At 36.6% G+C, this 24,448-nt stretch overlaps 1 protein-coding gene across 1 annotated transcript; it reads left to right on the top strand.

The window, feature by feature from the left end:
• The first annotated feature begins 1,106 nt into the window (after positions 1-1,106).
• LOC116295619 (uncharacterized) lies at positions 1,107-21,347 on the top strand. Its single transcript, XM_031703496.2, has 25 exons — positions 1,107-1,266; positions 1,624-1,701; positions 4,065-4,089; positions 5,416-9,674; positions 10,417-10,490; positions 11,165-11,260; positions 11,661-11,794; positions 12,327-12,381; positions 12,709-12,810; positions 13,418-13,505; positions 13,596-13,646; positions 14,105-14,163; positions 14,629-14,700; positions 15,160-15,228; positions 15,515-15,598; positions 15,871-15,950; positions 16,032-16,062; positions 16,155-16,235; positions 16,742-16,879; positions 17,497-17,596; positions 17,958-18,151; positions 18,666-18,794; positions 19,090-19,152; positions 19,796-19,878; positions 20,340-21,347. Exons 1-25 carry the CDS (start codon positions 1,233-1,235, stop codon positions 20,374-20,376), a joined length of 6,216 nt encoding a protein of 2,071 aa, XP_031559356.2. The 5' UTR covers positions 1,107-1,232; the 3' UTR covers positions 20,377-21,347.
• Positions 21,348-24,448: the final 3,101 nt, after the last annotated feature.

Below are 24,448 nucleotides of genomic sequence, written 5' to 3'. Positions count from 1 at the left end.
GTAATGATAGTAACTGTTTAAGCCGGAGAATTTTGCTCTGTTACCAAAGCATTCTTCAATGAAAATTCCTGTGTTAACCAAATTCCTGGGTTAAACCAAATTCCCTGATAAAACCTACTAATGAAGGGAATCCCCAACCCCTCCTTCCTTGGAAAGTGAACATGACCATCATGTTATGGCCGTTATTCTTTTCTTGTGTAAAACTTCGAGAATATACACCTATTTCGAAAATCGTTGCACCAAGAGCCTCAAGTGACAAGCCAAGGCTCCAGAGAACGTCGGTACTTTTAATTGATTTATTCATGGTTCATGTAAGTGGCTATAGCTCTTCACTAATTATCATCTCAAGCAGCCTTGCTTGGAGCAATTCTTGAAGTCAATAAATGAAAATGCACCATGAATAAACTAATTACAGCTAAAAGTACCAGCGTTCTCTGCGGTCTTGGCTTGTTGCTTGAGGCTTTTGGTGCGACAACGATTTCTGAAATAGGTGTATATATTTTAAATGATTTAGTATATAAATGATTTTGATGTAAATCATGGTGTAATCTCAAATATTCAGACTGTTTATGTTTTTCTCATGCTTTTGCAGTTCTATTTTCATTTTCATGTTGAGCACGAAAAAAAAATAAAACAAAATTGGAAAATGTCATTGGCTTTATCTTGTTTTTTGGTTTTTGGAATACAATCGAAAGCAGAGAGAAAAAATAAGCAAATAAGGAAGTTTGTTTTGAAAAAACTTCCCTCTCTCTCGCCCTGTCAAAGTCCAGAAGAAGTCAAATTTACTGGGAATGAAAAAGGATGAATGAGATGGAAATGAGATCACTCAAAAGCTGATCAATAATACAGTCTGGATTGGATATTTGATTGAGGATACTCCACGCAGGAAACTTAAACGAAAGCTTACGTTAGCGGAAGGGTTAAAAAGGTAATGAGAGTTTGGAGGGAGGGGTAGGTTGGGGGATGGTGTACTTGCAGTCTCAAGTAATGAGAGTTTGGAGGGAGGGGTAGGTTGGGGTATGGTGTACTTGCAGTCTCAAGTACAGAAAGTCAGCGGTGTTGACCCAAACAATCACATGACCACAGGAAGTAGTGCCTTTCATTAAACATATTTTTATATAAGGAAGAATATCGAAAGGAAAGGCTGGATTACAGGATCTTTACGCAACAAGCAATGCAAAACTACACGAAACGCTTTTGTTGCTATTGAGCTGCGTCTATCTTAGGTCACTATGAATGTCAGAGAAAAGGCAAAAAATTATGAAGGTGAGATGTATTAAGAATGAATGATGTTTTACTGAATCTGTGTCAAGTGAAATGCCGTCACTCTTAGGCATTCAAGGGGGTGGTGTTGCAGTAAACTCGATCCAATCATTACCTGAATATTTATCAAATCCTTACTTTATAATTTAAGAATCTTGACATAGATATGACGTGACTTCGATAGTTACTATTGTGTCTTCAAAGACAATTCATTCATATTGAATATATTTAAATAAGTTCCATTTCCGCTAAAATGCGCCTTTTATTGGAAGCGCTCCAAACAAGTCTGTCGTACTTGTTCTCGACGCGTGCTTGGGCTTTGATCTTAATCCTTGGTCTTTTCCTTCTGTTTTTATGTAGCTTTTATGTCCAAGTCATCCTCTATGGAGAGAGAAAAGAAAAGAGTTCGCGAAGAAAGGACTTTAACATCGATATCAGGTATAAATACAGAACTGTATGCTTCAGTAAATATCATACTGCAATAAAAAGGATGATCAATAAGGATATACGGTTTTCTTGTTTTATTTCATAATTGCAAGCTAAAACCGGTTTTAAAGGATGCCTTTCTGTAGCCTGTTTGCTTCAGATTGTTATTTCAATAATTTTTAATTGAGACTGAATCAGGTATATATCGAAAAACCGAAAGCTTTTGATAATAATATAGAGTTAAAGCTTCATCGTTTTTTTTATCCCATTTTGACAGCCATGAAATGTTAGGTCATGTAAATATTAAATATGGACTATGCACTCTTACGTACATATTCGACGTTACTTTCATGAAAAGAACTACGGTTTTCAGGCTAACTGCTCACTTCAATTTTAAGAGATTTTTGTATTAGAAAACATAAAGCTTTCATAAATAAATTAATTATCAGCCTTTTTTAAAAACTTTAGAGAATTATTTTTGGTTTTTTTTTTTTGGTTTAGTTATTGCTGTAGATCTTTCAAGTGTTTGTAATATTTTAGCTTACTACATTGTATACACTGTAGAGATGTGTATACAAGACCAAAAATAATGATTGTTTAGTGGCCAGTGATGATGACCTGATTGAGTTTGTTTCAGCTTAGACATATATACCTTGTTTCTGGTTTAACATGACTGGTTAACATAACGAGCAGAGGGCAAAAATTTGACCAGACAAGTTATGATTCTGGCCGGACATAGTCTGATGACTGGCCATTAATTTGAAATGCTGTGTATATAGAGTGCATACCATTATTCTTGGTTTGCAATCAATCCCAAGAGAGCACGAAAACAAAAGGGATGTCTGCCATGTTGGAAGATATAACAAAAGAATTCATTTAAAAATCTTTTGTCAAATTCTTCCAACATGGCGGCTATGACAGATTCTATTGCAAACGAAGAATATATCTGTTAAAAATTTAACAAAATTGTTGAAATTAGTACAAATTTTTGTTGGTCTACAGTCTACCTAGGTCTACTGGACTTACTAATTTGTGCAAATTTGTGCAATATCAAGCCCCGTTTACTCTGGCAATTTTTGCTGCGATTTTAGTGGCAATTTTCGGAAATATGAAATCTTTTGTCTTTTCCTTCAAAAGAGACATTCGTCTAGGAAAATATTGGTATCCTGAAAAAAACTTTACAAGTAAATTCTTTACCATTATTTATTATGGACAATATTGCAAAAAAATCGCAGCAAAAATTGCAAGTGTAAACAAGGTTTCAGGGAGGGATTTACAAAGTTTTTCAGGGAGATGGTATGCACTCTACTAAATGTTTCATATTTTTGTAGTTTTTCTACATTCCAATTGAATTTGCAGATTATATCAATGTTATAAATTGATGAATGCTAAATTAAAAGGATTGTCAGACAAGCTAGCTGTGCCTGGGAAATCCTCTTTTAATATAAAGGGCTTAATGAATGATTTAATTTATCTAGTAAGAGGATTAAATCTTACAAGCTTTAACTTGACATTTTTTGGAAATTTAACTGATCCTACACGACTTTTGATGAAATAGATTAAATTATATTGAAGGGGACCTCTGTGAGAAAATAGGGGGCATTGAAATTTTAGTGATTTTTCCTGAAAAGGGGGTTTTAAGTAAACATAATTGATGTAGTTATATTACAAAGGAAAGCTTAAAAGAGAAAGAAAGAAAATTGGCATACATTGTTAATGATATGGGTTATTGGAGAAAAATGCTTTGCTATTATCTCAAACACAATGTAATCTGTTGTTGTTGTAGATGTAAAGAAATCATTGTTTTTTGTAGGTTTAATGTAGAGTTTAAAAAATATACTTAAACAGTTTTTACAGTTTTTAAAGTGTTTAAAAAACATGATGTTTGGAAAGAAGACTGCCACAGCTGCAGTCAAAACATCATCTTTTATAAACAATATAAACATGTGAAATCCATAAAGTTACTTTTTCTATCATGAATACCTCAAAATGAATATACCTCAAAAGCCTAAAATCTACTATTAATTTGTATTTTCTTGCAGGGCTTATAATTAGAACTAAGATATTTTAAATTAAGTTACATTATGCCCATCCTAAGCTTTGTTGAACAGACTAATTTGTCTTCTCGTTGCTAGGGAAACAGGGCTTACGAAATGGCGAGACATCAGACAATCTCTGGCTAGAATTGAATTTTGTCTGGTCAAATACCAGTAACCTTGGGCCAGAAACAAGAACTGGCATGACCAAGCTAAAACTCTCTTGGGCAATCATCATGACCAGTGACTAACCACCCATTATGTTAAGCCCTTGGAAACCTATCGCCATCCAATAATCAAAATCCACAACCATTAATATTATATATTGATGCTTTTTAGGGCCAGGAATGGGTGACGAGAAAAAGTAAGTAAAACTTGATGTTTTTCTTAATATTAATATTTTTCCTTGTTAAGCTCCTTGCTAAAGCAACATTTGACATGCTTCTTGATTTTTTTATTTCATTTATACTGTGTGGATCATTCTATACATCTACATGCATTAGGAAATCCACACCATTTGATACAGGGCTAAAAATAATGGCTTGTTATAGGTCAAAATCTGGCCAGAACTGGTTGCCTTGCTGGTCATTTTGACCAGTAATGTTGAGCCAGATATGAGGTGCGACCATGCTAAAACTAATTTCACCAATCATCATCAGCAGTGACTGACCAGCTATTATTGATAGCCTTGTAATATATGTTTTTAATTATTGAAAAATTTACAAATTAAAAATGATTTCTAATTTCTATCCCAAAATAATTGGTACATTGTACATGGTACTGGTACATTATTTTTGTCAGATTTGGATGAACCTGGTAAGAAAACATGGGCTAGATCAAAGTAATACATGTTCACAATGAAAAAGAAGAATTACCTTCTCTTATTTCCTTTTCACTCCCCTTCTCTGTCGAAGCTCTTCCCTCCCTTTTCTAGCATAGGGATCTCAACAGCAGAACGAGAGTAAAAAGCTAAGAATGTTTTAGCAGATGTAACCTCTCAAATTTTGCTTTTTTCTCCCTACTCTCTTCCCAAGGTCTTTCCTCTCTTTGCTAACTTAGGAATCCCAACAGCAGAGTGAGATAAAAAATTGCAAAGATTTAGAACACTATGGGGAACAATTTCTTTGAAGATTTTGAATTTTGAACAATATTTAATTTGCCCTAAAAATGTCACATAATGCCCTTCCCCCTCAAATTGTTTTACTTTTTTTGTTTTACAAATGTATTACTTATTAATTGTTTTACAAACTGAGCAATAGATCATATGATCAATCATGACTAATGAGAGCAAAGGTCAGTTTATTGTTAGATCATGACTTTCCAATAATACACTGTAGGCTCCTACATCATTAGAAGCTGTTATTTATTTGGCTATGGAGGGGAAGGGAGGGGATGAATTGTATTTTCGGGGGAGGAGTAGGTAGCAAATACTTGTAAATAGGTTGATCCCTTGCTCTGGAAACATACTGTACTGTATCAATATATAAATTCTAGGACTTAAATGGTTTGCAACATTGTTAGTATTCTAGATAGAGCTGGATGTTAAAATGTTTGGCCTGAGGGTGGAGGGGAGAGTCTTAAATTTTGAAGGCAAATCCAGAAATCTGCAGACCCCCAGGTGCCGTACCAATGTAAGCCTACTTATCTTTTTGTAAATGAATCACTTACAGTATGTTACTTCTTGTGTTAGAATGGCTGGAGAAGGTAAAACGAAACCAGTTCCACCACCAAGAAGAAAGAAGCCTCTAGAAAAAAAACAGATAAGTCCTCAACTTCAACACAAGTCAACATTTTCAATGCATGTTAATAACCCAGCAGTAGTCCATCCTAAACCTTCAAAGCCACTACCCACTGAAAAGCCAACAATTACCAGGAAACCACCACCTAGACCTACACCATATCATCCATCATCACCTTCTCTTGAAACTAAAGTACCTCAGAAAAGAATCATACCTAAAAGACCTTCTCCAGTAACTAGACCTACACCTGCTGCATCATCTCCTGGAAGCCCAAAAACACCACCTCGGAGACCACCTCCTCCGAGTAAATCATCATCATTACCTAGGAAACCAAAACCCCCTGTACCTCCAAAACCAATCAGGCCTGTGAAATCCTCGATAGTAACAAGAAAGGAAAAATCAGCAACTTTACCGAAAACTGGTTCGTGGAAGCCTGAAAATATGACTGAGGATAATGTTGAGAATGTAGAGACAAAAGGTAAAAGATCATTAACTGGGCCATTTAGGATTAGGCTGGAGAAAAAGGATGAAGTGGAGAAGATAGAGAAAACAGTTGATAACTTTACAAAAGACATAAGCATGGAAGGAAAAGGAACTTTACAACTTGATACCAAAAAACCTGGAGAATGTGTTATGAAACAAACTGTGGGAAATACAGAATTGGAAGAAGAAAATGAAACACATGAACTACAGCCTCAGAGTTCGTCATTAGCTGAGGATTTGTCTGAAAATGGTGAAATTTCAAATGGTTTTTCTCGAGATGACAAAGATAATAGAACACTAAATGAAGAAATTTTTAAAGACGATAAAGAATCAATAACTATTTTTAAACAAGACATTTTAGATAATGCTAATGAAAAAAAGGATATAGAAAAAGATGATATTGTTAGAAGTGAAGAAAGTTTTACTGGAAACCGTACTGATAATGATGTCAGGATAGACGAACACAGTGAAAGAGTTGTAGATGTTCAAAATGAAGACAAAGGTAAGGAAGTAGTAGAGGAAGCAAATGAACCTTCTCTTTCTGTTTCGTTAGAAAATATGGATAGTTTGAGAGGTGCTGAATTGTGCAAGGAATTGCCATTTGCTAGTGAATTGAGCTTAGAGGTTGAAGAAAAGAGTCTAGAGGTTCCAGAAGAAAAAACTACGGATACAGCTGAAGGTGGAGAAATTATGGCAAACGGGCATCTTGAAGGTGATGACTTTGAGAATAGACAATCATTATTTAACAGAGATACAACAAGCCTTACTCAAACAACAGAACACCTTGAGGAGATCATGCCAATAGATATGGCAGTAGAAGACTCCACTGAGAAAAAAATTGAAACTTATAATGAAATCAGTTGTTCATCTTTGGTTGACAACAGCAACAGGACTGTGGGTGAAGATGAAAAAATAATTGGTGTTGATGAGTCTCTAGAGAAGGAGGAAGTACAGCAAGTAGATGAATCTGCAGTTTGTGATGAAAACGAGTCTCATTTGAGTGAAGAAACTGCAGTAGGTGAAGAAAACTCTAGCGAGCAGGATAAGTCAGAAGCCATTACTGGAGTTGAACAAAGTGATGTGCAACAATTAGACACTGATGAAATTCTTGAGATAATCCCTAAAGAGGTTGAGCTAGCTGTAGATGAAGAGAAGCATAACCAGAATGATTCAGTACCAGGAGTAGAGAGTTTAGAAGAAGGAGAAAGGAAGGATGTGGATAAAGATGCGATGACAGAAGACAAACAGTGTGAGGATGAAATCAACAAGAAGGAAGAAGCGAAAAAAGAAACAATTGCAGATGCTCTGCAACAAAATGAATCAAAGCCTGATTCAGTACCAGGAGTAAAGAACTTAGAAGAAGAAGAAAGAGAGGAAACTGTAGATGTAGATAAAGATGCGATGACGGAAGACAAACTGTGTGAGGATGAAATAAACGAGAAGGAAGAAGCGAAAAAAGAAACAATTGCAGATGCTCTGAGACAAAATGAATCAAAGCCTGATTCAGTATCAGGAGTAGAGAACTTAGAAGAAGGAGAAAAGGAGGAAACTGTAGATGTGGATAAAGATGCGATGACAGAAGAGAAACAGTGTGAGGATGAAATAAACAAGAAGGAAGAAGCAAAAGAAGAAACAATTGCAGATGCTCTGAGACAAAATGAATCAAAGCCTGATTCAGTACCAGGAGTAGAAAACTTAGAAAAAGGAGAAAGGGAGGAAACTGTAGATGTGGATAAAGATGCGATGACAGAAGACAAACAGTGTGAGGATCAAATAAACGAGAAGAAAGAAGTGAAAGAAGAAACAATTGCAGATGCTCTGCAACAAAATGAATCAAAACTTGAAGGTTTTTATGAAGCTTCTCTTGAGCAGCCGAGTAGCTTAACAAAAGAAGAAAATTCATTACTTCAGGAAGGAATGATTAAAACAGCAGCAGAACAGGAACTTTCAAGGCAAATAAATAAAACCCAGACTAGCATGGAAGAGGTGCAGGGAATAGCAACTGACACAGATCAACGTGGTGTGTTATCTTCCAAGCAAGATGTTCCTACAGAAACAGATTCTGAAAAACTTGTCTTTACGGCAAACAGTTCAAGAGATAAGGACATTCAAATGGATATTGAGGATCAGGCAAAACCAGAGAAAAATGGGGAAATGAGTGAAGAAGAAATTCTTGAAAGTGTTTCTCAAAAGGAAACCATATCTTCAAAAACAGAACTTTTTAATCAGAAGAAGGACCCTTTTTCTCTAAATGAGCCCATTAGACCAAGAAGGCCAAGTCGCCTCAAGAAACTAGCAAAGAGCAATAATACAGAAACTGAAACTATAACAGTCAGTAAACCATTGGTTGAATCACAAATAGAAGAAAACTGCAAAGAAGAAAAAACACAATCAAAGCCTGTTGCACCATATGAAAGCGTCGTACTTAATGCATCAAATAAAGAAGTGCTGCCTGAGCCTTCACAAAATTCACAACAGTGTGTCCTACAAAAGCCATTTCCAGGATATGAAAATGTCATTTTACGCACTGAAGTAGATAAAAGCCAAGAAAACGGAAGCCCCAGTATCTATGAAGTTCCACGACGTAGTTCGTTTCATTCACATACATCGGACAAAAAGATAGTTCGTATATCGCGGTCATCGTCAATAGGTTCCCTTGAACGAAAGTCTGAATCAGAGTATCAAGTACCTAAACCTAAGCCCAGATCAAAGACTGTAGCAGAGCAGACCTATGTTGTGCCTAGATCAAGAAATTCTACTGAATCTTCTGAAAATGATGATACCTACGTCGTACCCAAGGCTCTCAGAACAACAACTACTACTCAGGCTTCTCCCACTCAGGCTTCTCCAGTTTTTGAGTCTGAATATCATGTTCCTCAGTCATTAGTGAGAGAAGAATCTACAGAAGCTGTGTACCAGGTGCCGCCAAGATTAAGGTCTACAACTGGTTCAGAAGAAAAAGAAGGTGTGTATTCTGTCCCTACATCTTCTACTGTTCATAGAGGATCAAGGACAGAGCACTCTTCTGGATCAGAAGAAGAGGAAGGGATGTACTCAGTTCCAACTCCTGCCGTTTCTGTTCCAAGGGAGATGCATGCCGAAACAGAAAGAGTGAGACAGCCTTCTGAATGTGAAGAGGAATCTGTGTACTCTGTTCCTAGTAATCCTGTGGCAAAAGAATCCGAGCCATCTTCAGATTTGACCTCGCTGGAGGAAGGAGGACTTAGTCGTTCTAGTAGATCTTCGGTTTTAACATCCAGAAATCAACTTCCATTGTCTTTCAAACATGCTCCTCCTAAACCACCACGGAAAAGTATCACAGAGGGGTCCATAAATGAAAACAAAGATTCTATGAGTGGAGAAGAAGATAAAGATTTCAAGCCTGTACCTGTGCCGATACCAAGGACAATAGCTGGAAATACACAGCAGAACTCTGAGGCTATACCTAGGGTGATACTGCAGCCAAAACCAAGGCACAGGGAAGCAGATGGATCACCTGAAATGATAGAAGAAGTGCTTCCACCTCCTTCACCACACAAGGATCAGTCGAAATCATCTCCAAAACCAAAGCGGCCTGCACCGCCTAGACCAAAAGCTCCTGGTGTTTCTCCCCTTATAGACAAAGAACATGAAGCAACTGCTGCTCCAGAAGTGAAAAATCATTCAGCCCCTCCTAGACCTCCACCGCCGTATGTGAACAGGACTAGCTTTGCCCCATCAAAACCAGGTAAGCATAATAAACATTGGGTGAGTCACTAAGGGTATATGCTTTAGTGGTAGTGCAAGCTCAAATCACACCTCTGTGGTCTCGGGTTTGATTCCCAGACTTGGCATCAAATGGGTGAATAAAGTTTATTAATGATAATGATAATATGATAATGATAATAATAATATGATAATGATAATGATAATGATAATGATAATGATAACAAAGCCTCTATGTATTGAGGGTAATACTAAATAGTACAAAAGGTACTAATAAACTTAACTATTAGGTCTCTGTTGATTCAAGGGTGTTTCTCTGACCTACCACCCCTCACAAAACCTCAAACACTCAATTTCAATCTATGAGCAATTCATGCCCTGACTTTGATCAACCCAGAAGCTGTTTCAGGGTATTGATAACATTTTGAAGGTTTGAAGGCTCTAGTAGCCAGTAATCTTCTCTTTGATCCCATTCATAAAATATTTGGGTGGGAGTGCATATTTGTTGGAAGAATTCTAACTTTCTTCATTGAAGTATCAATCAGACCTATGTGCCGACTAGCTAAAAAATTATGTGAACATATTATGCATATGAAATATGAGCAGTATGAATATTAAAGTTATCATTAAATTCGAAAAGCACAGGGAAAATTAATAAATATATGCCTTTAGTCACTTCTATTTCTCCCTTTTAACTGCTTTACTTTTACCATGACTTCTTTTACCAAGAACATTCTTATAAGTGGACTTGTTAAATTCCTCAGAATCGGTTTGTTCATCAACTTTCTTACAATCTGAAAGTTCTGAGTCTGAATCTGAAGAAGAAAAGCCACCAGAGGTAAGAGGTATCCAGTCATCATTCTTGTCTTTTGTTTGTAGTTAGATATTTAAACAGAGTAGTGATGATGATGATGATGATCATGGAGGTGGTTATGGTGATAGTGATCCTGAGGTACCGATCCTGATGATAGAGCAATTTTTGTATTTGAATGAAAAGCTCTGTGCTGTGTGAGTGCCTTGCAGCAATCATTCAGGCAGTGCTATAATGACCTTAGTGTGACCATGTTTGTACTGTATTTGTACTGTGTTTTGGTTTTCTAACTCAATGTGAATGGTCTGGCATATGCCTTGCAGTGTCATGTCTGTGTTTGTGCTGTGAGCTTTTCAAAGTCAAAGAAAAACTGCTGTAGTAATAGCAGTAAGGATGATGATGGTGGTGGTGGTGGTGGTGGTGATGATGATGATGATGATGATGACGACAATGACCATGATGTCCAATGAATGATGATGTTTGTAGTGGTAAGAAATTCTCCTCAACTGGATGCCTTTCATTCGTTAGTAAGGACACATAATGTTGAAGTTAGTAAAGTATGTTGATCATGCTTTTTATTTTGAAGATGATGATGATGTTAGTCGTGCTGATGCTAAGAGCAATGCGTGGTGACATGGTTGATAATACTGACCATTGAAAGATCTTGCAGAAAATTAATTAAACATGCCTTCTTTTTGCAGCCCACTGGCCCTCCAAAGAAGAAAACATGTTTTATTGCTCATGAAATTCTTTCAACTGAGAAGACCTTTGTTAATGCACTTACTCTGTGTTATGAGGTAAAGATACATTATGTGACTTATGCTTGGAACCATCCAATTACAATGATCTAATCCAGAAGCTGTTTATGAGTCAAAGTGCATTATGTTTCCCCACTTGTATGGGAAATCTCAGTGACAAGCAGAACAATGGCATCTAAAATGCTATTTTTGTATGTCCAACATGCCAATTTTGATAGTGTCATCCTCATATGACAATAAGTGTTGCACCTTACACCTTAATGTAAAATTCCTTCAAGCTTACTTTCAGATTAATAAATTCTTTTGTGAGGTGCAATAACATATTATTTTTTAATTAATGCATCCAAGATTGCATTGTTTTGGAGATTGGAGAGTAAGTGCAATAGAGTATTAACAACAAATATAAAATTAATACAACCTATTTCTTTGATGATGCCAGGACTGCTATGGTCTCATCAGAAGTGCAGACGTTGTCCCAGAATCAGTTCTAAATGATATATTCAAGGATCTGGGAAACATTTATCAATTAGACTCTAACTTTCTACAAGAATTAGAAGAAAGAATGAAAACATGGTATGGCTTTGAGAAATGTTACTTTCTAGATTTACCTATTTCACATGAAGAGTTCTGTTTTAACATTAGCAGCTGTGTGTATGTGTGTTGGAAAAGGGGATTATCTATTTTGCTTCAAATTTTATGGAATACTAAAACAACCTCTGGGCTGATTAAAGTCAGGGTAAAGCTAACTCACAGATTGAATTGGAATTCAAATTGTTAGTTTTTGCGAAGGGAGGAAAACCAGATAATTTGGTAAAAATCCCTTGAATAGAGGGAGAGACTAGGCAAAATTGAAACCATAAAATTATCTGCTGCCATGTGATGTCAAGTCCAGGAATCGAACCAGAGACCCCAAAGGTGTCCCCAAGTGCAGTACTACTACACCACCCTTGATTATTCCAATGCCCTATTACCCTTGTTGGTGTGAAGAAAGTACATTTAAATAGTGTTATTAATGACAACTATTTTACCTAAAACTCATCATGAATTAAGGTCAAGTGCTAAGCATTAGAGTAGAGTTTTGATTGATGTTTATCTTGATCACCAGGGATGAACATGAGCGAATAGGAGATATTGTTAAAAAGTATGGACATTTTCTCAAGGTAATAATTGTTAGTAGTATCTCTAGATCTAGCAGTAGAGAATCTAGTGGAAGTTCATGTGTAGTTGCCCTTGCTTGTACTCTCCTTCTATGCTAGAATGACAGCAAAAATGCAGGAATTTGCAAATTGCCGTCGAAGTATGTCTCTTGGTTCCCCCCATCCCAGAAACTTTCATCTTTTGAGTCAATGTCAATCTCCCTTAAACTTTGAATCTTTTATACTTTGTGGGCATCAGTACCATAAATAACTATAGCCAAACAGTAATTGAGTATTTAGATCTTTTTAGGAATAATTGTGGAGATCATGATGTATTTTATTTTTTTCCAGATATACACAACATACATCAATAACTATGATAAAGCTATGAATGTGCTACAAGAGACAACCAAAGAGAATCCACAATTTGCTGAGCTTGTTCATCAGTTTCAGGTGTGCAACATGTTTAAAAGCAACCAATATACTGTATAGCCATGCCTTACAAAGGGTCACTCCCTTCTTATGTCAGCTGACTGGTCTCACCTCTGGGAACTCATGATCATTTCCTGGAGTCAACGACGTTTGTAAGCAGAGTCAGTTCTCTCCCTTATCATCTTCTAGTAACTGAAGGGGCTACCCTGGTGAAATAGAATTGTTAGATTTTGGGGAGGGAGGAGAAACAGAGAATTTGGAGAAAAATTCTTAAATAAAGAGAGAAACTTGACGAAATTGGAACCACAAACTATCTGCCAGACAAGTCATATCTATCTCTGGTTTTCCTCCTTCCTTATTTTTACCTTTTTAGTCCAAAATATCCCCAGAAGGTAGAAAATAGCATTAGAAACCATATTTTAGGGATTTCATTGGGAGCTTTTCCTAGACCAACTCTGGATTTGTTTTGCATATTCAATGGTGAAGCTTAGACAGTGCCGAATTTTACTCTCCACCCCTTTCTACGGATCCACCCGAGGAGGCAGCACATTTACAGGGTATTAGCAGTGCAAACTCCCATTTTCTCAAAGCTAGTGTTTTTTAAGTTTCCATGCTTTGATTTTTCCAGGCTAGTGAGAAATGCAAAGGCCTGTTCCTCATATCATTTATGCTGAAGCCAGTGCAGAGAATACCAAGCTACAGATTATTATTAAAAGGTTAGAACATGAACTAATTTCAAATGTATTAACTAGTATTAAACCCTGAGGTCCATTACCTTTTGTCCCTTATTTTTTTCTACCTTTTAGATTACTTGAAGCATCTTCCACCTGAATCAGATGAATGCAAAGACATCAAAGGTAAAAATACTGTACACCCATTAAAAATATTATCCCCCCCCCCACTCCCCTCCTCCCAAATATGAGCCTACTGAAATGAAGCACAGCTGACTTAGCCATGAGAGTGCTTGGCTCTCAACAATGCAATCCAGTTTTTTTTAAAAATATTGAATATTGAATAGGCCATATTGTGGTTCTCATTAATTTGAAATAAAAAGTAAAATTTATATTTATTTGACAGCAATTTTCTCTCTATATGTAGCTAGCACCTATATATATGTTGTAAAGTTTCATATGGACTGTATTAAAAACAAAATAAACAATTATTATTTATTTTTATTACGTCATGCTATATTATGTGTTTTGGAATACACTCACTAGACAGTATGTAGTATCCAGTATTCAACGTTTTTGACAATAGCTGTGTGTTGATGTTACTAATAGTAACAACCATTTACTATAATATTATTCTTACGTAGTTGCTCTAGACATTGTATCAGAGGTTGCGACACATATCAACGAGTCCATGAAAAGAGCAGTAAGAGAAATTAAAACTTATGAATTGGTTTTAATGATTATTAATGTGTGATAATAATACATGACAATGAGGATTAGGATGTCTATGTTGATTGTGATGATGCTAGTGATGATGATGGTCGATGGTGAAGATGACGGCAACCATTATGACAATTTAGTGATAATCTGTATTGATTGCGTTGATGAAGATAAAGATGATAGATCACAAGAAGATGGTTGTTTTATGAGTTCTGTCATTCTTACTGCACATCCTCAACAAAATGCCAGAGATATTCATTTTTATCAACTATCATTGCAATTGTTATCTTGCAATATGCAAGGGCTTTTCTTTGCTAGTGGAATTTTTCAATCAATATTGCAAGAAATATTTCATCAAGCATGCACTGTAAGAATGACAGGGCTCTGGAATCGAGAATTATGCTTATCATATATGTTGATAATAATAGCTGTTCTTTGATTATTCCAGGATAACTTTGAGCGAGTGCTTAGAATTCAAGAAATGCTTGTTGGTAATGCAGAGATCGTAAAACCTGGTCGCGTAAGTATTTTTACGAAAACTCCTTCATTACCCTACAAGTTTTCTTACTTTCTGCAAAAGGCCACTAAATCCTTTAATTCCACTTCTCCTTTAATCCTCACCTTGTTCGCCACCATGCTCTATAGATTATATCCGTATATTTCCAAACTACTTTCTTTCAAACAAATAATCAACAGAAATTCCAAAGTTACAAAGAAATAAGCAAATGAGAAGGCAGGGGAGGATCCAGAATTTCCCCTCCCCTTAATTTTCCTTGCATTCCTTGTAAAACCTTCATAATAGTCACCCTACAACCCCCACACCCCCCCCCCCCCCCCCCCCCACCTACCCACTCCCCCGTCCTCGTTCTAAAATTCCTGGATCTGCCCCTGGAAGGTACTGTTGTCTGGCAATAGAAGCAGTAGGTAACAAACCTTTTAAATTTTCATGTTTACTGTGTTGTATTTTTTGTATGTTTAGGATCTAATCAAAGAAGGAGTTCTGAAAAAGTTATGCAGAAAAGGCATGCAAGAAAGAGTTTTCTTTTTGGTAGGTGTTGGTATTAGAGAGTTTTAGATTCATTGACTTTTTTCTCTCCACAAACTGCAAATGTGACCACATTTTCATAGTTTTCCTGATTATTTTTACTTTGCTTATTGCAGACTTTCTCACTACACACAAATATTCCTTATTTGTTTTTCTACTACTTGCCGAATGTTTCCCGATTCCATTCCTTTTCAGTAATTTGAAAACAATTTTTCACTAATATATTTCATTTGTTTACCCCTTCAGTATTATTATATTTTTATCAATATTTTTTCATTTTTCTTGCCAGCTGACTGATGTTCTCCTCTACACCGCACCTGTGGGTAGTACACAGTACAAACTAAAAGAAAAACTACCTCTGCTGGGAATGAAGGTAAGCTGTGCTGTACTAACAGGGAAAGGGCTTCGCCTCTAATGAAGGAGTTGCTTGTTTTGTTATACTAATTTCTGCTTTGGTTAACCATCTCTAAAGTGAGGGTAAGCCCGCATACTGGAGTTTTAAGAGTTGTGAAATGATGACTCAAGGGAGTAAATGTAGGTAGGCACTGCACTAAATAGAATCATCCCTAAAACAACAAGCAAAGGAAATCTTCTTTTATCCTCATTTCTACCACAGTTCTTGACATAAGGGTTTTTGATTGACAGGTCACGCTTCCAGAGTCTCCAGATTTCAAGAATGAGTTCAGCATTATAAGCAAAATGAGGTCATTTACTCTGTCAGCAAGGTACTACAATGAGTAGCTCTTAATATCGCTCTCACCTTTTAATAACACAGCTCATGGAAAAAAAATTTTTTTTGACCTCAGCACTCCCGCGGAAAGAGATGAATGGATTGAGGTAAAACAATGACAAAGGTCATCATTATTATCTTTCAAAGCCCAGTTTTTTCTCTGCAGTTCTTAAGTCGAATTTGTTACCCATTTTCGTAGGAACTAAGAAATGCAATAAATGCTTTGGCAGACAAGAAGAAGACGTTCCTGAAGCCCAAAGAGGGTGCAGTTGCAAATAATGTAAGTCAATCAGCTACTTACTTGACTTACCGTCCTTGCACCAGGAGGTGGACAAAGCTATCAGTAGACCTCTTTACCTTGGGCGTAATGTGTTGGCATTTCAGACCATATGTCATTCTCTTGAGAACAACATTTTTTGTTTTTGTATCCATATTCATGTTTCTCCTCATGTGCAATCCTTAAACAGAGAAATGGTACTCTAGGGAATGACACGAGGTGTAAAAAACGCCCAAGCTGAAGAGCTCTGTCAGCTACTCCATAATATTGAAACCATAGGTATAAAAACAGGAGGAAACATTTCCTGGTGGTAAGGGAGAGAACAACACATATTAAAACAACCTCAAACTCTTATATGCTGTTCTTTCGAGAACTGAAGGAGCGACCCCAGCCTTGAGAGACAGCGGAGAAATATAGCATCGTAGCTTTCCATACTATTCACCCTCTTGACTCCCCTCATTTTCTTCACTCTTTCCCAGTTTTATTATTGGACTTTAATTTTTTCTCAGGATGAAGTAGAGGAGGAAAGTAAGATTGGAGAGAAAGCTCCAGTATGGATACCAGACGCGCGCGTAACCATGTGTATGTTATGTACAGATAACTTTACCGTGACTAACAGAAGACATCACTGCAGAGGATGTGGAAAGGTAGGTACAGTAATCATGACAGCTGTTGCATGTTGGAAAAAGTATCGTCCTTAAAAAAAGTCCTTGTCTTCGGAAAGACAATGGTTGAAGTTGACAGTTGCCTTTAACAACATTAAAACCACAGGAATTATTTTGATCCAAGGGGTCATTTTTCATCTTTTCAAAAAAGTCATTTTGACAAGTCCTTTTTGTAGTCATTTTAACCTCAACAATGAGGCAAAACAGTACCGCACCTTGGTAGCATTGTTCGGTTGACTCTTCTAGCAAACCACTGATGCATTAGCCAAGAGGCAGTCAGAGATTCTGGTTTTTAGATTCTGGTTTTTAAGAAATGTTTTTAGAGGATCACTGAAAGAGTCATGCAATTTGACTTCTTTTAAACTGCTCCTTTGTTAGATCCAAATTATCCTGTGAAGGTTCGGTAGGATGAAGAGTCAAAATGACTTTTTTGAAGGGTTCAAATGGATTGACCTTTAGCACTGGAATGCCATATTTAAATTGACCGGATTTCCTCAACTACTTTTAAGCATCTATGCAGTTTTTCCAGTATCATAAACTTTCAAGCCCAGCCCTTGTACAGACATGATTCTAATGTGTATTGTTTGCTTCTCTCTAAGGTGGTCTGTGGCTCTTGTTCTGACAATCTTGCGCCATTAGCATACCTTGACTATGTACAGGCTCGTGTTTGTGAAGTCTGCTATGATTTTTTGTTAAAAGGTAAATAGTCTTGAGCAGAATTAAGTAATTCTAAGTGAATGAACTGCAAACATTACTCACCAGCCCAAAGCTAGGGCTATTTTGTGGGGGTTATTCGACTCCTTCCATTAAAGACAAATGGCGTTTCCAAACAGCCCACGATTTAGTTCCTGCAAGCTACCACTTTTTGCGCAACCTCGTGGAAGTCATACTGGGGCTTTGTCTGCTTTACCTATATCTTAATATGATCCTGTATTACGCAGGGCTGTTTTCCCTTGTTCTGTGTTTGTCTTTGTCTATTCTGTAACATGACCATGCTGTTGGCGATTTTCCACAAAAGCGTAATTTATCCCATTATTTTCTCTTATCTGGATTTTTTTAGAACAAAATAAAAGTGAAAGTAATAACGATTTTGAGCGTCTTCAAGCATCACCGATTGGCATGACTAATGAAGACCTCGATAGAATTCACCGGAAACCGCCAAAATTTGAAATCCTTCATCGATTCAAGCCAGGCAATAAAAGTCATGCAAGGAGGAAATCCAAAGCGTTTGGCAGACCTTCAGTTTGTACAGAGGTAGGAAGTGTGTTTGTACTAAAATACCATGAATAAGGCCAAAGTTTGCCAGGGGTAATTCTTATGATTTATATTACAGAACTCAGGAGCGCCAAAAATAAAAGTCAGCCCTTCAGCAATATAGTTATCCTAGAACCTAATTTGGACATTACACTGATATGCTATCTATATTTAAAATTAATAGATCATTACAGAATCCAATTTTTAAGCTAAAGATCAAGTAGTGACAGGAAAGCTGAGGGGAGGGGCAGTGTGGGGGTGTGGGGGTGTGATGGTATGGGGGTAGTTTAACAATGAAAAGAGGTTACATAAAACTAAAACCCAAAACATTCGAATTGTGGGAATCTCTACAACATTGACTATGATCTTTATTCATCCCTGCATAAATGGAACCTTTATTTAAACAGGGTAGGCCATGCAGCTAAAAGCTGGTATCCAAAGGGGCCTTATAATCTAGGATTCTGGTAACTACCTTCATTGAAATAAGTATATATTTTTTTTTGTAATCGCACAGGTTGTTGGGCACGATAGCGGAAGTCAGATGAGTGGTTACCTAAAATTCAAGCGCACTAATAGACATGGATGGAAGCGCCTTTGGTTTGTCCTCAAAGACAATGTGCTTTACACGTATAAAGCTAGCGAGGCAAGAAAAATAAATCATTTAAAAATGTTTTGTTCTTTTCCATGTGTAAAAACATTGCCACATTGAAAGTAAACTGTTCGAATTTTGTCAAGCATCTTTCACATGATCGAGACTCTGGCTCGGAAGATTGGGGGACCACTTCCGATGCATTCGGGAATAAACTATTATAACTATTATAACAATAATAATGATAATGATAATGATGGACTAAGATGGCGATTATGTCATTGGCTGTGTGTAACAGATGATTGATTGGTTTACTAACTCCACCATTTGTACTGATGTTTTTTAATAGGATGTGGTTGCTATAGAAACTATACCTATTCTTGGATACAACGTTCAAGAGGCAACAAGGACGGTATGTCATCAAAATTAAATTATGTTAATCTAACCTGTTCGCTCACGTGCTCGATTAGCTTTTTAGCTATTCTGGGAATCGAATTACCCTCTATTTAGTACTCTAACCTTGTAACTACTAATTTTTATTTATCTGATGGTAATAAAGATTCTGATTCTGAAAGGTCATCAGCTATTGACATAATATAGCCTCCCCAAAAAAATGCAGTTATCATATAAATACAGATATCAAGCATCGCAATGATTCCATAGAACTATACTGAGCATTTATGCATCAAAGGAGGCTGAGTATGTATCTGCATATTATTGCAATGGCATCCCTGCAAAACATTGGTACACCTGTTTTACACATCACATGTCTTTCTTATTTCTAGAATAAACGACTGTGAATACAACTCGACTCGTTTTTGTTTTGCCAATAATTTGTCTCGGTGCAATGTCTTTTCTGTTTCAGACCATGTGTCATTCTCTTGAGAATAAAAGTCTGTTGGACTTTTATCCAATTTTCAAGTGTCTTCTCACATGCAACCGTTAAACAAAGAAATGGTACTATTGGGAATGGCACGTGTTCTGTAATAGGAAGGCAGATCACTATTATACACTCTATTTATGACTTATTGAAGATTTATTGTAATAAATTGTAGGAGGATGAAATTCAGTTTCAACTCAAGCATGCAGGGCTACCACCAATCACATTCAAGACAGAGAGCGCGTCCTCAGTGTCGAGGTAACTTTCGACCACCTGTTTTTATATTTCAGACCATGTATCATTCTCTTAGGAATAAGATTCTTTGTTCGAGTTGTGTCTATATTCATGTGTCTTCTCATGCACAACCTTTAAACAAAGAAATGATGCTCTAGGGAATGACTTGTGGACTGAAATGGAAAGACAGGGAATTAGGTCTATTCCCCTTGACCGCCTTTTAGTTCGATTCCTGGACACAACAATGTACTAAGTAGAGTTTGTTAGGTCTCTACCTTGATTCCAAAGTTTTTCTCCAGTTTTCCTCCCTCCGTTAACCTAACATGTCGAGCTAAATCCTAATTCGAACTGCGAGTTAGCCATGCCCTGAAGCCCTATGATCAGCCCAGAGATTGTTTCAGGTTTTTGATGTTTTTTTTTATTGCAAGTTCCTATTATAATCCTTAGAGAGACTAACTGGACACTTTATTTCTTTACATATTCAGATGGATTCAAGAATTAAAGAAAGCCACTACGTTATGAAAGATACTATTCTTCAATGCGTTCGTATTATATACTAGTTAATATATATGCTTGTAATTCAAATCACCATGCTCAAATGGTATTCTTATGTTGACGGTTATGGGGAGGAGGATGTCAGGACATGGAGGCTGGGTGGGACAATGGAGCCTCCCATTTCTCTCCTCTCTAGTCTACATTATCGCTCCCGGCCAATTCGTCTCCCCCAGTTTTTCATGTTCACATGCGACCTTCTCGGCAGGGATGACATCACATGTTAATAACAGTCATTCTCTCTCTAAAATACTGCTATATTGATTTTATCAGCAATTGCAATTATGGTATGCTTTGTAGTCCAATATTGTCCATGCCTTATTTGGTGTTGCTGGTTTGGGTTAAGATTATAGCGTCACTTCAGGGTAAGGACCTATTAATGATGTAACAATAGCCAAGATACTGGCCCAATTAATGTGTAAGCCTCACACTAGAACAGACAATAGTTGTAGGCTTAAAACCAAATGTGATGAAATAGGAAAATGCTCCATTAGAATGATTGATATTTCATAGACCTTTTTAGTTCAGTTTTTCCCCCATTTCAGGCCATGTGACATTCCCCTGAGTATTGTGCCTTTATTTACAAGCCTTGTTTAAAACAATACTTCAATTGTGACATTCCCCTATTGTGTTGTGTCTTTATATACAAGTCTTGTTTGAAACTTTACTTCAATCATAGATGAAACTGGAAAAAAAATCATTTTTGTTAAGAGAATACAAGACATTAAAAACTAATTTGATTTATAAAACAAAGGGACTAATATAAGTGTTAATATCAAATAGCAAAGAATGAAAAACAGATGATTTTAAAAATAAAATAAAGATTTTTTTGGATAGAAAATTTTTAAAAAAAGAAATGTTATTGTAAATATGTGAAGAATTTGTTGTAACCATGTACTAAAAAAAATTATATTTTGTTACACAAGTTACACAAGGAAAAACTGTAGTCAATATTTTGAGATATCTGAATAATATATATGTAAAGTAAGAACATTAGCCATTCACAGGTTGAGGAAAAAAATGGGGTCAAGTTGGCATTGCAGTGCATTGTGGGACTGTTGTAGGGGACCAGGTAGATGTCTGGGTACTATGTCCCCTAAATGGTCTCACAATGCCAACTTGACCCAGGTTTTCCCTCAACCTTGAAAGGTACCTGTGCATGAAGCAAGAAAGGTGGTGACCTTGCAATGATAGATACCTTTTTTTAGCACCTTGGACAATTATTCACTTGTGTCTAGTATCAATACAAAGTCATCACCAACCTCACTTCAATGCACAGGTGTGGTTACCTGATAATTTGGTGTGCTTTTACTTGTACGAGATTGCGCACATGAAAAGTTGTTCGAGATTGACGACATTCTGTAAGCCAAAGACAGCGCGCAATATAATATAATGAAAAGCTGTTCGAGATTGACGACATTCTGTAAGCGCGCACTGCTCGGTCACGACACGCGGTCACGGTACAACTTGTATGTGCATGATTTGCTCTAGATACATCGGGTTCACTGTGCATAGACATATTGTATCCCATGCGTGTACCAGTTTATATTGGAGAGTTTGTGTGCTCTGTGTGTAACGTTGCTCATGCACTACAATGATGCATGCAAAATATTCCCTTAAAAACCATATGATAAAAGTACGTATTTACTCGGGACTCGGTAACGCATGTGATGTTAGAGCACACCCATTGCAATGCCTGGATATATGGGAGGGGGAGGGGGGAGACAAATGTCGCACAATATCATCATGACTATAAGTTTTGCGATTGTGTTTGTGTTCAAGTTTACTTTATAGAAAATTGGATGGGAGCCAGAGTGAGGCCCTAGGCCCAAAGTGAGGCTCGTGAAACAAAGCTAGTTAATTAGTGACTGACACCCGGGGGGAGAGACTCCCTTATATGAGGGGGCGGGGTCCTCGTCGGAAATTCCGAAAATGCCCCCTAAAAGGGACCTGTATTTTGAGATGATGGGCGTGGCAGTGATGAAATTTCTCCCCTAAGAGGGACCAATCAATAACGCATTTATTTTTGTTTGGTTCTCGATTTTATTCATCAAACGCCGTCTGCTCTAACGAGTTTATGACGATGTCGTCATATACAAATCGCTTGTCTTTTTGTAGATCTTATACCCTAAAAGGGACCACAAAATTCAGTTGGTGCGCATTCCCGTCGTTATCACCCTAAGCGGGGCCAAAACCCTGATTTCAAACCCTAAAAGGGACAAAGAGGACCCCACCCCCTTTTATAAGGGAGTTTACAGAAATTTTGAACAAAGTGATATATTGAGCACGAAATAACAATTCTCAAAAGGCATTCCTTTTATCTCGGGTCTAAATAAAAGGCGTTTCGCAGGATAATTTTTTCATTTGTTCAATAGTCCAATAAGATAAAAGCTATTGGTAAGCAAATTTACATTCATTATGCATTGAACTGTATCTGAAGAAAGATTTATCGTGTTGTCCTCGATGTTGAGCAAAGAAACGACGATGGAACAAGAAGTAAGTCAAGAAAGAATCTGGCTGGATTCAACTCAAAGATGCCCGGTACGTTATGTTTACAAAACAACTCAAGGTTTGTCACTGTTTTTCAATCTAGCCTTATTAGGTGGATTTCGGTATTTGTTGATCATGCATATCATACGCAACTGGTCATTACTTATTCCTAGGGAGGGTGGAGTACGGAAGGTTTTTGTTCCACATCAAAAGATTAAATGTGAATAAACTGTAGATAAACCATTTGATCCTCCAACCGCCTTTATACTTCATACCCAGGGTCATTTACGGGATAGTACATATAATAATGTTTACCTTTTTTTTGGACATTTTTGGCCATGAGAATTCTAGTATAACAGGTTTTTCTAAGCCTTGTATATGGGAAGAAAATATCAAAATGCTTCCCGCAAATAGAAGAGCATAAGCACATATGTATTCAAAAATGCATGACAAAATATAGTTTAAAAAAAGATATGCCTTTAAAAACTAATAATCTATAATGTGCTACTCCATATGATACTGTCTGCATCTTTTTTGGACATTTTTGGCCACCAGAATTCCAGTATAACAGGTTTTTGTAATCATGGTATGTGAAAAACATTAAAAACACTTAACGCCAATTGAACATCCTGACGATATATGGATTCGAAAATGCATGACAAAATATAGTTTCAAAAAAGATATCCTTTTAAAAACTCATAATCTATAATGTGCTATCCCATGTGATACTGTCTGCATCTTTTTTGGATATTTTTGGCTACCAGAATTCCAGTATAACAGGTTTTTGTAATCATGGTATGTGAAAAACATTAGAAACGCTTGACGCCAATTGAATATCCTGACGATATATGTAGTCGAAAATGCTTGACAAAATATAGTTTCAAAAAAGATATCCTTTTAAAAACTCATAATCTATAATGTGCTATCCCCATGTGATACTGTCTGCATCTTTTTTGGACATTTTTGGCCACCAGAATTCCAGTATAACAGGTTTTTGTGATCATGGTATGTGAAAAAATATTCAATGATATATGTAGTCCCAAATGCTTGACAAAATATAGTTTGAAAAAGAATATTCTTTTAAAACCTAATAATCTATAATGTGCTATCCCATGTGATACTGTCTGCATCTTTTTTGGATATTTTTGGCTACCAGAATTCCAGTATAACAGGTTTTTGTAATCATGGTATGTGAAAAACATTAGAAACGCTTGACGTCAATTGAATATCCTGACGATATATGTAGTCGAAAATGCTTGACAAAATATAGTTTCAAAAAAGATATCCTTTTAAAAACTCTTAATCTATAATGTGCTACTCCATATGATACTGTCTGCATCTTTTTTGGACATTTTTGGCCACCAGAATTCCAGTATAACAGGTTTTTGTGATCATGGTATGTGAAAAAATATTCAATGATATATGTAGTCCCAAATGCTTGACAAAATATAGTTTGAAAAAGAATATTCTTTTAAAACCTAATAATCTATAATGTGCTATCCCATGTGATACTGTCTGCATCTTTTTTGGATATTTTTGGCTACCAGAATTC

This window comes from Actinia tenebrosa, unplaced genomic scaffold, assembly GCF_029948245.1.
Source record: "Actinia tenebrosa isolate PJP-AT-01 unplaced genomic scaffold, QUT_ActTen_1.0 PGA_scaffold7__59_contigs__length_16204524, whole genome shotgun sequence".
NCBI lineage: Eukaryota > Metazoa > Cnidaria > Anthozoa > Actiniaria > Actiniidae > Actinia > Actinia tenebrosa.
The sequence above is the reverse complement of the archived record's forward strand: the minus strand, read 5'-3'. Positions and strand labels throughout refer to the sequence as shown.